Source organism: Sinocyclocheilus anshuiensis, unplaced genomic scaffold, assembly GCF_001515605.1.
Source record: "Sinocyclocheilus anshuiensis isolate Anshui unplaced genomic scaffold, SAMN03320099.WGS_v1.1 scaffold1009, whole genome shotgun sequence".
Classification (NCBI taxonomy): domain Eukaryota; kingdom Metazoa; phylum Chordata; class Actinopteri; order Cypriniformes; family Cyprinidae; genus Sinocyclocheilus; species Sinocyclocheilus anshuiensis.
The window spans coordinates 416349-433584 of record NW_015555761.1 but is presented as its reverse complement, the minus strand read 5'-3'; the positions used below and the strand labels follow the sequence as shown (position 1 = coordinate 433584).

Below are 17236 nucleotides of genomic sequence, written 5' to 3'. Positions count from 1 at the left end.
TAGCGTGTCTCGGTCTCGTTGAGCATCTTTCTGGCACATGCCACAAACATGAACCACAGGGAATACTCGTCTTTTAAAAGACTTCATTTAGATTATTTTACATTAAATGCATCATATAAGTCACTTTGGAATAAATCACAGTAGGCCTATGTATCATGATAAAAAAAAAGCGACTTTACAGTCTGGAAATAATTTAGGATATAGCAAACTATTTCTCGAACCCCCTATCATTTTAAGAACCGCTAGTCTACACAGAAGAAAGACCTGTCTAGACTCTGCCCCTGTACGAGTTGTGTCGAGCTATTCATTAGTCTGTTTGATGAGAAAAATATGAAATTGATAAAATGGGTTATTAATCCGTACAACTGCAGCAGTGGAGGATTATTATTCAGCTGCGTAATACTGCAGAAGAACTGATGATGGCACGGTTTGATCTTCAGCTGTGACCAATCAGCAGAAAGGGGCGTTTAATTCCCGCCCACATGTAGAATCGAATATTCAAGCTGTTTATTCATTTGAACGCAAAACGAAAATTTAAGCTGAATTCTCGTTTTTCGTTTTTTTGGAAAAAAACCAAAAAAAAACGACAAAGTTGAACGCAAAACGAAAATTTAAGCTGAATTCTCGTTTTTCGTTTTTTTGGAAAAAAAACAAAAAAAAACGACAAAGGAGCCGTTTTCTCATTTTTCTACTTTCAATATTAAATCAAAAAACGAATGATCGAATGATACACGGATTTTTTGTAAAAGGAAATTATTAAATTCGTTTTTAAATTGTTATTTATTTCACATGGGTTTGAATCCGATTTGGCCAGATGGTCATTTTACACCCAGATGGTGCATTTTACCCACTGACTCGACTCGGGTCAACTTACCCCAACACGGGGCAAACCGAGCCACGCTGAAAAAAATGTTTAATTCAGGGAAAGTTATTTATTTTTCATTGGCTCAAGTTAAAAAATATAGATGTGAATCATTACCCTAAATTTTTTTATTTGGATGAATGGAACATTTTTTTCAGTGCATGAGAACCCTTTTTTTATATAAGAAGCCATATTTTTAGAACCTTTTGTCATAGATACATTCTGATAATTTACAATGATAGGAATACTTTCATTAGGATAGGATAGGATAGATATTTTTCTATTTCTGCGTCATTTTCCCTTGAGGACCACATAAGTAAAAAATGGCCCACTCTCCCCTATAAGTATTAGACAGTATTTTTAATATTTTATTTTTAGAACCTTTTGTCATAGATACATTCTGATAATTTACAATGATAGGAATACTTTCATTAGGATAGGATAGGATAGATATTTTTCTATTTCTGCGTCATTTTCCCTTGAGGACCACATAAGTAAAAAATGGCCCACTCTCCCCTATAAGTATTAGACATTTATTTTAATATTTTACAGCATTAATCTATATTATATACAAATAAACAACTCATTTAGAACATTTATATTATTTTTAAACTATTTATAGGCCTACTATTAATATGGTTTTAATAAAATATGATGCGTTTCTGTCACAGTTCGTAGGAGGGAAACGAGGAGAGGAGGAGATAAACTTCCAATTGAACAGACTTTAATAACAAACTCAAAAAGGGCAGACAAAGTAGAACAAGGTAATGACGCCGAACAAAGAACTCTGAATCAAACACTCCTTAAGAACACAACTTAATGAGGGGAAGACGAGACACACCTGGAATCAAATTGAACACAATCAGGCAACAGGGACAGAAGACTAAATATGGGTAAAGGAAAACACGGGAAAACTAGATCAAACGACAGAGAGAACAGAAAAGAACATAAACGTGACAGTTATAGATTACTAGTATCAAGACAAGTGATTATAATGGGAAATATACTTAATTACAAAAATTAAAGTGTGACAAACTGCTAAATATTCTAGCCTATATGATGATTTACCTGCTGGCTTGCTGGAGCTTTGAATTCATGTTTGCAATGTTGAACTGCCTTTAGCAGCCTCTCTTCGCTCTGTCTTCTTTTTTGTGAAGGCATTTTTTTTTTGTCTACAAAGTGTGCCAACAACAGCGAATTTTGTGTTATTTATGTTAGATCTGATCGGGTATAATAATTTGATCGGATATTCTAATTCTAAGAACGTGGATATTTTGTTGTAATCACTTTTAATCACTTTACAACTCATTTAGAACATTTATATTATTTTTACACTATTTATAGGCCTACTATTAATATGGTTTTAATAAAATATGATTTGTTTCTGTCACAGTTCGTAGGAGGGAAACGAGGAGAGGAGGAGATAAACTTCCAATTGAAGAGAGTTTAATAACAAACTCAAAAAGGGCAGACAAAGTAGAACAAGGTAATGACAATACACGCCGAACACACGGGAAAACACAGAGCGGATTAGCGGAATCAGCAGATCTTTAGCGGAGCGGTAACCGAACGCTTTGAGCTGGGGTGAGGGGGGTGGTGAGAGGGGCGCCTCAGCCGATGAGGGCAAAGGGGCAGTGGCTCTAGCCACCGAGCTACCCCCCTGTGCACGGCCCTGCTGGAGAGTATTTTGGAGGCCTGTAAATAATGATAAACAGAATGCGTGGAGCACCTTTCAGCACAATATCTAGATATTCAAAAGACAAGTACTGACCAAATGGCACTTGCTTGCATTGATAGCCATCTTTAAATAGAGCAGCTACACCTGCACAAAAATACAAATTGTACAGAAAGTACTCAGGCTCATTTACAAATAAATTACACTACAAAAATGAATAATGTATACAACTTATTCATTTCATTTTGAACTTGCATCACAAAAATAAACTACAGAAATGTATGTACATTGACAATGTGACATTTTAAAAAAGATATTGAAAAACTGTAATGTACCCATTTTTTCCACTGCTTTCTCTTGCCTAATAGAGAATGGCTAATAAATAATGTATTTGTTAAGCATTCTCTCAAGAAGAGAAAACAGTCCCTCCATTCTCTCCCTGCTCTACTGTGCTCTTCTCTCCTCTGTCTCTCTCTGGAGTTTGATATCCACCCTGAGTAGCTCCACCAGCTTCCACTCACTCCCTCACCTGTCCCAGGACACTTGCAATCCTAAGGCAGAGCAAATAAACCATGCCTGGTAACAGCAACAGCACAATGAATTTCAGCAAAAATGTGTGTATTAACTTGCTTACTTTGTATTTTTTAAGTCTTTCCCCAGCAGGCTCATTTTCTCCAGAATAGTACTAAAACAAGAGAAAATGGAAACACTTATGACAAATATAAAGACAGATTTGCAATATTAACATTAGAAAATATGACACAGCAGGACATGCATACAAAATACTGAAGTGCTAAAGTTTGGTTAAAACATTTGTAGACATATCTTGCATGACAGCACTACAAAAACACAACAAAGGGAAAAACTATTGCCTTATATAGTGGTTGTCTTATTGTTTGCGAGCTTTGTGTTAAAAAAACCCTGGCTTTTAACACTTTCGCTAGTTATTTGAGTAAATGAAAACACAATACTTACATCTCAATGTGCTGCGCACAAGTGATTCTGCGATATGGTAGGGTGCGAAGTGTCCATCAGATGTACACTTCATTTTCCTGGGAAATGGAGGGTGCATTTGAAGTCGCTTTCGAAATCTGTCAGCCTTCGTCACGCCGCGGTGATGCAATCGGCCTTGGAATGCGGTCTTCGGAGGGCGCATTCTGAATTGGGACAGCTTTCGTCGTGACGCTGTGACGCAATCGCACTTCAGATGCGCACTCCGGAGTCCACGCACTCGTCATCACAAAGGCAAACTGAATGTGTGATAATATTTTGGTTTGTCCAGTCCAATCATGCATGATTTTGTCAACTTTTTTCCCTATAAAGATGCAAGTTAAAAACAAAAATGGTTGAACAAGGGTTTTAATGCATTTAAATATACTGAATATTAAACATTTTCCTATAGTTTATGGTTCAGAAAACTTGACTACAGTAAGACTTCGAAATTGAATAATGTATTTTTGTTTGAATTGCAAATCTTTTATCTTACCTCTTGACATTACTTGTTGGACAAACTTGTTTGACCACTTTTGTAGAAGTCATATTTCAATGCTATACAGTTAGGTCCATATATATTTGGACACTGTCACAATTTTCATAATTTCGGCTTTGTATGCCAGCAGAATAGAATTAAAATAAAACAAACAAGATGAAATTGAAGTGCAGATTTTAAGCTATAATTTAAGGAGTTGACCAAAAGTATAACATAAAATGCTTAGGAATTACAACCATTTTTATACACATTCCCCCCATTTTCAGGGGCTCAAATGTAATTGGACAAATAAATATAATCATAAATAAAATGTTAATTTTTAATGTTTTATTGGAAATCTTTTGCAGGCAATGACTGCCTTAAGTATGGAAATCATAGACCTCACCAGAGACTTGGTTTCCTCCTTTGTGATGCTTTGCCAGGCCTTTACTGCAGCTGACTTCAGTTGTTATTTGTTTGTGGGTCTTTCTGCCTTTAGTTTTGTCTTTTTGTGAAAAAAGTGAAGTGAAATTCATGTTCATTCGGGTTGAGATCAGGAGATTGACTTGGCCATTTTAGAATATTCCACTTTTTACCTTCAAAAACTCCTGGGTTGCTTTTGCTGTTTTTTTTTTGGGGTCATCGTAAATTTGTACTATGAAGCGCCGTCCAATCAACTTTTCTGCATTTGGCCGAATCAGGGCAGAGAGTATATCTATGTACACTTCAGAATTCATCCGGCTGATTCTGTCCTCTGTCACGTCATCAATAAACACCAGTACCCCAGTGCCACTGGAAGCCATGCATGCTCATGCCATCACACTGCTCTACCATGTTTCACAGATGATGTTGTATGCTTTTGATCATGAGCTGTTTCAAGTCTTCTCCATACTTTTTCTTCCCGTCATTCCGGTACAGGTTGATCTTAATTTCAGCCATCCAAAGAATGCTTTTCCAGAAGTGGTCTGGCTTTTTTAAGATGTTTTTTGGCAAAGTCAAATCTGGCCTTGTTTGCACCTTGTGGCGAACCTTCTATATTTGCTTGTGTGAAGTCTTCTCTTGATTGTAGACAGTGACACACCTACCTGGAGAGTGTTCTTCACTTGGCTGGATGTTGTGAAAGGGTTTTTCTTTACCATGGAGAGGATCATCCGATTATCCACCACTGTTGTCCTCCATGGACATTCAGGCCTTTTTATGTTGCTGAGCTCACCAGTGCATTCTTTTTTTCCTCAGAATGTACCAAACTGTTGATTTGACCACTCCTAATGTTCCTCCTATCTCTCTGATGGATTTGTTTTGATTTTGAAGCCTAACAATTGTCTGTTTCACTTGCATGGAGAGCTCCTTTGACCGCATGATGTGGGTTCACAACAACAGCTTCCAAATGCAAATGGCACACTTAGAATCAACTCCAGAACTTTTACCTGCTTAAATGATGTAGAAATAATGAAGGAATAGCCCATGGGTCCGTGTACCTATGTATAATTCGTTTTTTTATTTAATATTGAAATCTGAAAAATGGAAAAAACGGCACATTTTTAGTTTTTAATTTGTTCAAACAAAACGAAAAATCAAGAATTCGGCTTCATTTTTTGTTTTTACGTTCAGGGACAGAAAATGAATAAACAACTTGAATTTTCGATCTCTACCTGTGGGCGGGAGTGAAACGCCCCTCTCCGCTGATTGGTCAACCAAACATTACAACATAATAATAGTCCTTAAAAACATGATAAGAGTCGGCTTCTACGGATTCTTAACGTTTATTATTTCTACTTCATTTGATGTCTTTCTCTTCATCAAAAAGCCATATTAACGATTGGCTTGACACAAACCGTACCGAGGCAGAGCCTAGACAGAGCTTTCTTTTGTGTAGGTATAAATTCTGCAACCTGCCCATTAAATATTAGTTTATCTCATAAATATTTATTTACATGGCACCTGCTCTCACAACTACCTACTAGCCTACATCTTTGGCACACCACCTTATTTATTATAGCTAACCACCTATTAAAATCTGTGTGGCAAGCTGTGCGATGCACTGCAGCACTTGGAGAATGTATTGTAGACAAGCACAGACCACCAGGGTGCGATTTGGGGGGGGATTTCCCCCCTTCTAGTCAATGTATTCCTGTCTCTGCTGAATTATATTTTTCCCGGTGGGGATAAAAAAAAAAAATTCATAGTGACAGTATGACATTAATACACAATGTTTTTACTCAAAACTCATTCTATTGTGGCCTAATGAAGACATTGAAAATAAACTGACGCATAAATGCATTATGAACGCAGTACGCAGAACCGTCACCGTAATGTGGGAATTATGATCACGCAATATTGACTGATGGATCAGCAGAGAATCGTCTTTCTGCGAGTCACTAAGAAATTATGATTCTATTATATTTAAAGAAATATGAGGTAAACGTGTGAATACATGCGCACTTTATATATTACAATATGTGCGCACTTTTGGAGTAAAGCACTGATCAAAAAATATGGAAGCAAGCGCGATTGAATATGTACAGTGTCTCGTTAACTAAACCAAAGTCACAGAACTGGTGTAGGCTATCATTCCTGAATGAATCAGAGTCTTTGAAAGACCCATTTTTATAGACAACAATTCAATGACCAATTATTATAGACCGCCACTTCATTTTATTCTTAAATGAATGAATTAAGCAATTTGAACGAATAGATTAAATAAAAGGCGTGGCCTAATGAAGACATTGAAAATAAACTGACGCATAAATGCATTATGAGACAGAACGCAGAACCGTCACTGTAATGTGGGAATTATGATCACGCAATATTGATTATTATTATTATTATTAAATAAAAGGCTCCTTTATTAACACAATGAAATAGGCTACCGCCATGGCGGCGCCACCTATATTGGCGATATTACTTTCATAATTCAAGTATCATTTCATTTTGTTCATATTTCTGTATTAAAAATGTTGTATAAAACATTAATCTCATTTCATTATATATTTGTAATTGCTATATAAATGCACATTCAGCCGTCTGATCAGCATTAAACTGTAAATACATCTAAAAGCGTCTTCAGATGCAGGCTATAAATAGTGATGTAATTAGTAACAGCCTATTGTTATATTATTCTAATTTATTTGATGTAACAATTTAACATTAAAGATTACATACAAAAGGTAAAAAGAAAAAAAAAAGAAAATCAGTTGCCTTTTATGGGAAAGTTAATTTCTGACACAGCTGACACTGGCTTATTGGTCGAAATGTTATTTCAGGGTTTGGATATGTTCTTGATAACTAAAACGAGTTCACCTTCAAATCATGACGTCAAATTCACATTTCACTAAAGTCAATCACTGAAACAAGCACTCTGAGGAACAAATAGTCCCATGGGCTCTGCCTCAGTATGGTTTGTGTCAAGCCATTCGTTAATATGGCTGTTTGATGAAGAGAAAGAGATCAAATGTAGTAGAAATAATAAACATGTCAAGAATCCGTAGAAGCGGAGGACTCTTATTATGTTTTTTAAGGACTATTATTATGTTGTAATGTTTGGTTGACCAATCAGCGGAGAGGGGCGTTTCACTCCCCACCCACAGGTAGAGATCGAAAATTCAAGTAGTTTACTCGCTTTCTGTCCCTGAACGTAAAAACGAAAAATGAAGCAGAATTCTTGATTTTTAGTTTTGCTTGAACAAATGAAAGACGTAAATGTGCTAGGTTTTTTTTCAATTTTGCTGATTTCAATATTGAATACAAAAATTAATTATACGTAGGTACACGGACCCCCATGCCTGTTAATGAAACAGCTTTTGAGTCAATTGTCCAATTAATTATGGTCCCTTGGAAAAGGGGCAGGTACATATTAAAGAGCTGTAATTCCTTAAACTTTGAGAGTACCCTCAAATTAAAGCTCAGAGTGTGCACATTAAGTCCATATTCATTATATACCTGTAACATGAATATGTTTCGGTCAACAGCTAAAATAATAAAAATTTTGCCTGTGTCCAAATATATATGGACCTAACTGTATGTTGCAGACATATTAATATGGATGTATTAACGGATAATTATAGATATTACCTTTATCTCTATTCTCCTTGATTAGACGACAGCCTAGGTAAAACGTTGCACAGATTACCCCACTCTCATCCATACTGTTTACCTTCACCATTACTCAGTAAACCAATTAACACCTTTTATAGATCTCATAGTTTCTATCAGAAATGCTAGATTAGTTAATAGTTTTATCACTTTTCCCAGTGTGGTTCAAGCAGTGCCAAACCTATTGTTTTGTAATGTTTACTCTTTGTTTTCCCTAGCTCTTTTCAATCTCATCCCTGTCGGCTTAAGGGTGGTGGCCATTCAGGGAGTTAAAGCAGGTTTCTACATCGGCATGAATGCAGAGGGCTTCCTCTACAGCTCAGTAAGATTCTCCTTTCTCAGTTTGCATGTATGTGTGTGTATATGTGGCATAATGCTGTTTTCTTGGAACTCATTTATTTTGTGAGCTCAGCCTCATTTGCATAAAAAAGTGAAAAGTACTGCATTCCTGCAGAAAATCTTGCCTTTACCATCTCGATTCAGTGGTTACATTTTTGCAGTGTAAAATCCAGAAAAGTGGCTTCTTATAGCATGGGTTACAGTGTAAGAGCACAGTGTAAGGCTGTGTTCCCTGTAGGCTTCAGCTATGCTGAGTTGACAGACATATGTTCTTACCCCACTCAGCCAGCAGTTGAAACAGGTTTGTGGAAAAGTGTTGGAGTGAGTTACGGACTTCTGACAACTTATATAACAGCTGGTCACAGAACTCTTAGTCCTGTTAAAACAATCTAGAGGAAAGTAATAAATTATTTGGTAACACTTTACAATACGGTGGCATTAATATGCATTAATTCCTGTATAACTAACGCACAGATAATCATGAGTTAATAAAAAACTCACGAAGAACTAAATAATTTATTAATAATTACTGCATCAGCAACTAATGAACATTCTATCTGATTAATAGATGAAGTAATCAATAAATTGTTATTAGTTAAATGTGTCATATTGTATTAATTCCCTAATAACATATTGTATTAAGTAATGGTGTAAATTCATGTGCTAATTACCACAATGGGTCGGAGCCATGCATTTCACATTCCAGTTGTCTGCTTTAATTAATCATTAGCTAATGATTTGCAAAAATACAATTATGTTATGACTTTACTTGTTGAGGCGCATGACTAACTAACTAACTAATTCTAAATCCCTGCATAACCACAATGATATATTACTTAAAAATTAGTTAATAGTTCTGTGCCTCAACAAGTAAAGTCATAATATAATGATACCTTTGCAAATCATTAGCTAATGATTAATTAAAGCAGACAACTGGAAGTTGAAGTACATAGCTTTGACCACTGTGGTAATTAACATATGAATTTACATCATTAGTTAATATAATATGTTATTACGGAACTAATACATTATGACAAATTTAACTAATAACTATTTATTTATTATTTAATCCATGAATCATATAGAATGTTCATTAGTTGCTGATGTAGTAATCATTAATAATTGGTTTAGCTCTTCATGAGTTATACATTAACTTGTGATTATCTGTGGATTAGTTAAGTATGAATTAATGCATATTTGTGCACCCATATTGTAAAGTGTTACCAATTATTTTTCTGTTTCATGTGGTTAGTTGGCATGTATTTGATTCCTTATTTGATCTTTTGGCAAGATTAATTCAATTGCAAGCCTCTATCTGGCATTAAAAACAAATCAATTCCATAATTACTAACCTAATGATGAACTCTTCATTGTGTATAAACTGTATATTCAACTTATACTAAGAAAAACAGAAAGAAGTAGGAAATTAAAAGCTATAGTAATATATAGATATAGTAAAAATTAAGTTTTTTTTTTGGAAAACTAAACTGACTGGATTTAAAATAGTATTTAAAGAACAAGATATGACTGGGATTTATACAATAAAGAAAAGCCAAACAGAATGTTACCAAGCAGTGAGCAGCTGGCCTGTATTTATCATCATTGATCATCATTTAAATGCTATTTTGTTATATTGCATTTTGATATGATGTATTGTACACATTTTACACACTGCACTGTTTTTTTTTTCTTTTTGTACTTTTTGTAGTTTGTGCAATTGCTATCTGCCTTTTTTGCTGTAATGGCTGAATTTCAATCCATAAAGTCTCACCTTTTGATTGTCCTATTTCACAAAATCAGAAGAAAGGCACTTTCTTTTTAATGAGTAACAATTTTACTTCAGTTTCTTTGCAAGAAGCTCAGCCATATATTTTGTAAAGCTACACTTTTTTTAATGGCAAAGAAGTAAGTACTTCATCAAAATCAATACCAACTCTGACGGAATGTCATTAGTTCTGACTAGATATAGCTCTAGCTCTATAGAGATAGTTTGACTTTAGCTTGTTGCTAAGCTAACAGGGTAATATAATCAATTCTTAATTACTCTGAACAATGTGAAATGTTTTTTTAAAACCAACATTTTTGTCTCATAGTAGCTCTTTAGGTTTTGCAATATAGCACTGGTTCTTAAAATGAGATTTACAGCAGACATATACTTGTATAATCTTAAAAATATGATATTCCTAATAAATAAATTATATATTCTTATAAATATGTTTGTTTAATAAGGTGTGATTGTCCTGGAGGTTGTTAGAAAGCCTAACATTAATAAGATTACAAGATTTGTAATCCCATCCTGTTCCAGGTGGCTTCCACACCAGCAGTATACTCAGGATGCTCTGTCTTGTACTTAAAACAATATATAATTTCTTTTTACATGTCCTCTGATGAGGTTATTCAGTCTGACCACTTTCTTGCATGGTTAGTTTCCTTTTGCTAATTTGCTCAGTTATTATAATGATGTTGGATAAAATGGATTCTCATAGGATTTTTAAGCCTATGGTGCATGAAAATGTAATTGTTAAAGATTACCTTGTGACATATTTAAATTCTTATAGTTGTTCATCTCTGTTTAAAGCATGTTTGAAAACTTTATACTATGATATATGTGAAGGTTAATGTTCTTTATTCCCCGCTAACAACTTGGCAGACTGTATATGTCATCAACATTTTGGTCTCATAAGCGATAGGGGTGGGAATCACCAGAGGCCCCACGATACGATATTGTCACGATACTTGTGTCACGATACAATATTATTGCGATTTTAAATATATTGCGATATTCTGCGATATATTGCAATTTATTACCTTTTTCCAACTTCAAATTATGTCCCCAAATGAAAACTTTGGCAACATCTGTTGTAACTAAAAAGAAACATTTCTCAGTTTGTTTATCTCACTTCCATTTTATTGTTGCAGTGCAAAACGGGATTGTCAAGCAGACAAACTGACCAACACTTTCATGAAAACCTGTCATAAATGTTGTATGCAACTGGCAAACTCAGCTATTTGTATTACAGTCTAGTGTAGTCCCCCTTAATTAAATGTAAACAGGTATGCACTGCTGTGCTACTACAGGTATTTTGAACAATGCAACTTGAACTTGTACAAAAAAGTTGTGCAGACCCTTCAGCAATTTGGGCATTTGAAAGTAAATTACTGTTAAATGTAAAATTAATAAAACATAGTCTTACATTAAAATAAAAATGTTACATTTAAATTAAACATACCATGTACTCTTAAAGTAAACAATGTGCTACAACAGGTATACTATGCAGTGCTGTGCTCTTAGAATATTTTACTTTCATTTATGCCATTGTCTGTTGGAATTCTTGATTCTGATTGGCTGGCAGATATGCATTAACAGCGTTTAACCTGTTAACCTGCACCCCCCATTTTGGGACTCACAGTTGAAAATGACCTACCTAACTTAAAATTGTAACAGTTCCTGACTTCAGTGTGCTACACGCACACATTTTGGTGTCTTTGGAAAGAAGACCATTTGAGCTTTACTATCCATCATTTTTTTTTAGTGGATGGTCTCATTCTGTTTGTGACACTGTATGCAATAAAACCATGTTGCTTTTTACTACCAAGATGTAGTTTTTTGAGCGTGTTATTCCATAATGAAGATACCATGAAAAATGAGATTCCTGCAACCATTTTTCTGAGACTATGTCTAGTCCTCTCCCCCAATCGCCGATCGCTAAGTTACGCCCCCAACAGATGACAGGTGTGTCAATGGCCGTCACTCGCACAGAGAGAGAGAGATCCTGCTGCGCACACAGAAACGTTCAGGACTAGGCCAACATAAACTTGTCAACGGTGCCCCGCTACTTTTATTAATAAAATGGCTTAGAAACTGGATCACTGCATTATATTTCTCAGCAACGAAGAGGTAAAATCTTTGTTTAAGTAACTAAACTAACAACTTCATTGTTTGTAGTGAGAGATGCACAGATGCAGGTAATTCACACACACAACTGTCATCTTTCTCTGTCTCGAACAAACAATCGATAATTAATTAAAATAAATGTTATAATTCTGTAATTCTATAATTCTGTAACTGATGAAAATAACCGTAATTTTTACCCATTCGGTCAAATATTGCACTGCAACAAGCAATACTAGTTTAAACTTGTCTATAACTTGGAAAATTACCATGGAATAAGCAGGATAATCAACGGCTTGCCGTGCATTAAAGGATTTTAGAAAAAACTCAACTACACCATCTAGTGGACTGTAAAGAAATTGATTTTATTATTCTACCAAATAGTATAATAAAAGATCGATATTTGGCGTCCGTGTATCGATTACAGTGTTGCCGCAGAAAATATCGTGATACTATGCTGTATCGATTTTTCCCCACCCCTAATAAGCGATAGTGTTAATGTCTGATTGAGAAGATGCAGGCTTGGAAATTGAATGAATCGATTTCGTCACTGCAGAGATGCCGTTTCAGTCCTCCAGGGGTGCAATTACTTGAGGAGGTTTCCCCTGCTTGTTGTCTCTGGTCTCCTGGAGATACGTTGGGAGGAGATGATGATTCCTTGCTCTAGGAACTCAGTGAATTCTTGGCTCTCTTCTCCCTGCTATAATGACGTAGTTCTTACTTGCTGTGGAAGGCTTTGATCCTTGCTGGCTCTGGATTATATATTATATGGTATTTTCAGAATACTTCTTCAATTCATGCATATTCTATTATTTTACATTTTCCCACTCAAATGCTGAAATGACTGTTTATACCAGATGTGGTATTCTGCTACTGTCCAAAGCATCTGAATATGAGGTACATGATTGGTTGTATGTTGCTAAGCATCTAGCTGTAACATTCTAACATGCCATTTCACACTGTGTAAGTTTGGCACTGCAGTGTGGGTTTAACATGGCAATAACAGTGCTATACTTGCTCCAGAGCAGGGTTTCATAACCCTGGGTAAAAAGTGGAACTAACCCTGCTTCTAAATTACGTTTACAGTGGCTTCAGTAATTGAACATCAAAATTCTCTCTTTTTAAAATATTTAGACAATTTAACACTGTAACATTGTCAGCCTGAAGCAGACAAGGAGAAGTAAAAAGAAAGAACCCAAGTACAGTTTTATTCAAAATAATAATCCAAAAACAAACTATGAACTTATTACAAGACATAAAGCAAAACAAAAATGAACCATGAGAGATGGGCCTGCACTATGACCTGGATTATGGTTAAGACTGTGGAGGGTCAGGTGACCACTCGGGATCAGGAGACCATGGCGGAGCAGAAACATGGATGACCTTCCTGGCCGTGACAGAGGATGCATGGACAGCATTCATGGCTGTGTCAGAGCACAGTTGGCGACTTCTGTGGCTGTAGCAGAAGAGGCATGGGTGGCCTTATTTGTCGTGAGATAATAGGTGTGAGTGGCCGAAGGGAAGTGTGTGCAGTCCAAACACACAAGATGGCAGTAGCATTCACTGGGACTACCAGACTTGAGACTAAGGATGCGGCATCTGGCTTGTGGCCTATAAAGGCCGGGACTCACAAAGCCGACTTCAAAGAACTAGCGGCGACGAAAGCAGACGGTGTTGTCGTCTCGTGTTGGCAGCATCTGGACCAAAAAGCTGCGCTAGAACACAACGCACAGATTACAGTTTACTGCAAACTGTTCTGCGCCTGCATGAAAAGAATTAGCTGTCTATATCAACAGCTATCAATAGTATATATTCGTCATTTAACCCTTGTGTTGTGTTCAGAACCCTATCATACTTACGATGTTACAGAGCAAAAAGGACCCGGCCTCAACAAACTGCTTATAAATCACTATGCATGCATCCAAACATGAACAGGTCCAAGGCCTTTATGTTTGCAAGCACACGTACATATGTGAACGCGAACATGATCAACATGCTCCTGAACACTAATAGTTTCTATTACTTTCATTCTTTCCCATTCACTTTGAATGGCTGGACATTTTTGACCGGGAACACCACAAGTGTGACTTTGTTCCATTTTGTACAAAATAAAAGCATTTAAAAGCAAACTCCCTGATTAAACATTAAAGTACACTAGTGCGATAAACAGTGCAAATTTTCTTCAGTTTTTATTTAATATTGTGAAAATTATTCATAAATAATGCTTTTTTCACTCAAAAAATTAGGTGCCTACTCTCAGATAAATGAGGCCTACGATTAATCAGAAGCAAATATAAATACAAAAGCAGTCCTAAATGAAAGATAAGAAGTTGACAAAAAGATTGAATCCAATCTTTGTTGATAATATAGCATAATGAGTGATTTATAAGCATTTTTTTGAGGCCGGGTCATTTTTGCTCTGGAACATCACAAGTGTAACAAGGTGAAAAATCTCCCCCAGAAAAGTATGAAAATGATCAAACAATTTTTTAGAAGTAGTTATACCCTTTGTGAACAAAGTCACAAAATTTCAGTCCAATGCGATAACATTAACTAGTATTTTTGGGAAAAAGAACAAATTTTCAGAGCAAAAAGGACCCGAACACCACAAGGAGAAACCGGAACAATGATATACAAGGTATATGCAGACAATCAAATCGTAAACAAAGCAGTATTTGCTTTCCATTTAGAATATCAGTTATGTTGAAAACTTTCTTCATTTTAAGCGGCTTGTTATGAAAATATTCGCATATTGGAATGCTTGGCTAAGATCATGTAACATTAGAACAGCCCTCTGTCTGTGCCGCCTTCATTTACTTACTGGTTTTCATCACTTTCATTTTAATTCTCGGGCACTGACTCGTTCGCTAAACTGAGCATCCAATCAGAGTTCTCATTCGCGCCGACAGCCCCAACAGCCCCAACGCCGACTCAACATGTTGAATATGTTGAATCGGGGCAAACTGTTCCGGTCTTGTAGGCACAGTTGTAGGCACAGGGTCTGACACAGACATGATGACTCTGGTGTGGCAGCCATGATATACAAGAACTCTAGCATGGCAGCTATGACATAGGAGGAATCTGGCATGGTGGCCATGATGTGGGAGGACTCTGGTGTGGCGCCTGTGTTGTTAGAGGACTAAGATGAATCCCTTGTGGGTACTGTAGAATTGTTGATCTCCTCATCTGAAATTCCCACAGTGGACGAGGAACCAAAAAGCTTTCATTTGGGAGCAATTTAATCATACACTGCTTATGTTTTTGTAATAATAGTGTATCTACAGTATACATATAGACTATTGTATGTATTTTTTAATGGTGGGGTACATATTCTATTATTACTGGATACATAATGGATATTACTGAGCAACAAATCAGTTTGAATAGCATTGCAGCCCATCGAGGTGCAGTGGAAAAACCTTAACTTTTATCAGATATTTCCAGGAAGTAAAATACAAAAATAGAATGATAAAATGCAACACTTAGACCTCAGTGCTTATAAAGAATGTAGCTGATACTGAATGTTGCTTTGATAGAAAAGTGCAGGTGATTTAGTTCTGTGGTCTTCTGTGTTTCATGCCAAGTAAAACTAACACTATTGGAAAATTTTTCTTTGTAATTACGGGCCAAAAATACCTTCTTGTTCCATGTGGTTACAGGGTAAGTGTCACATCTGCAGGCTATAATTTAAAGTGGCACTTGTTATTCCCTTGTGCCAGTTTGGATTTAAATAAGCAAATGTTAAAGATTTTAGGATTTAATCATTTTTCAGTGATTAATATGTCTCTGGCATGTTGTATGTTTGGCATCAATTCTTTTAATCCTAACTGATGCAACTGATACCATGTTGGAATGTATATACACTGAACAAAATTATACATATATATAAAATACCCATTTCCATATTCCAGGATGACAATACCAGGATTCATTAGGCTCAGATTGTGAAAGAATGAGTCAGGGAGCATGAGGAATCATTTTCACACATGAACTGGCCACCAAAGAGTCGTGACCTTAACCCCACTGAAAGCCTTTGGGATGTGCTGGAGTACAGAGTAGTTGACTCTCCCATTGTCAATACAAGATCTCGACAATGTAACTCTCGCTGGAAATAAATGTTGTGACATTGCATTAGGTTGTTGAAAGAGTGCCACAATGAATGCACAATGTTATCAAAGCTAAAGCTGAATATAAATGCAATGGCACCGCACACGGCCGCCTCAGTACTTGGCTCTACAGTGTTTGTACTGTTTTTGTTCGTTTTTCCTGTTTTTTGTTTCTCAAACATGATCAGTTTTACCAGGGATGAACTGCTGAACATTCGGCAGAACACACCAGAAAATCTTCTACCGAATTTCGATTATTTGGACATTTTGCTGAACGTTGCAGTTGGCAGAGCAGCGGTGCTGATCAAACGCTTCAGGATGCGCAGACGGGGGAAGAGAGCCGGCGTGCTCGTGAAGCTCAGGCAACGCGGAATTAGAACGCCGTTGCCTAGCATCCATCTGGCGAACCTCGGCTCTCTACCCAACAAAACGGACGAACTTCTTCTGCTCTCCAGGACAAACAAGGATTTTTCTAACTTTGCTGCTCTGTGTTTCACAGAAACCTGGCTGAATGACGCCATTCCGGACAGCGCGCTACATCTAGGCTTTCAGCTGTTTAGAGCAGACCGTGACGCAGAATCAATGGGGAAATCGCGCGGCGGCGGGACATGTTTTTACATCAACGAAAGGTGGTGTACAGATGTTACAGCGTTAAAGAAGATGTGTTGTCCCGATCTAGAAGCGCTTTTCGTTAACTGCAAGCCGTTCTATTCGCCGCGGGAGTTTTGCTCGTTCATTCTCGTCAGTGTCTACATTAATCCGCAAGCACACGTGAGCCCCTCTTTACAGAAATTCGCTGATC

At 36.5% G+C, this 17236-nt stretch overlaps 1 protein-coding gene across 1 annotated transcript in view; it reads left to right on the top strand.

Annotated features, from left to right (window-relative positions):
- fgf12a (fibroblast growth factor 12a) overlaps positions 1-17236 on the top strand; it is a 70651-nt gene that overhangs the window by 26055 nt on the left and 27360 nt on the right. Inside the window, exon 4 of the mRNA XM_016467838.1 lies at positions 8316-8419. Coding sequence (XP_016323324.1) covers positions 8316-8419 — 104 coding nt within the window. The remainder of the gene's footprint in view (positions 1-8315; positions 8420-17236) is intronic.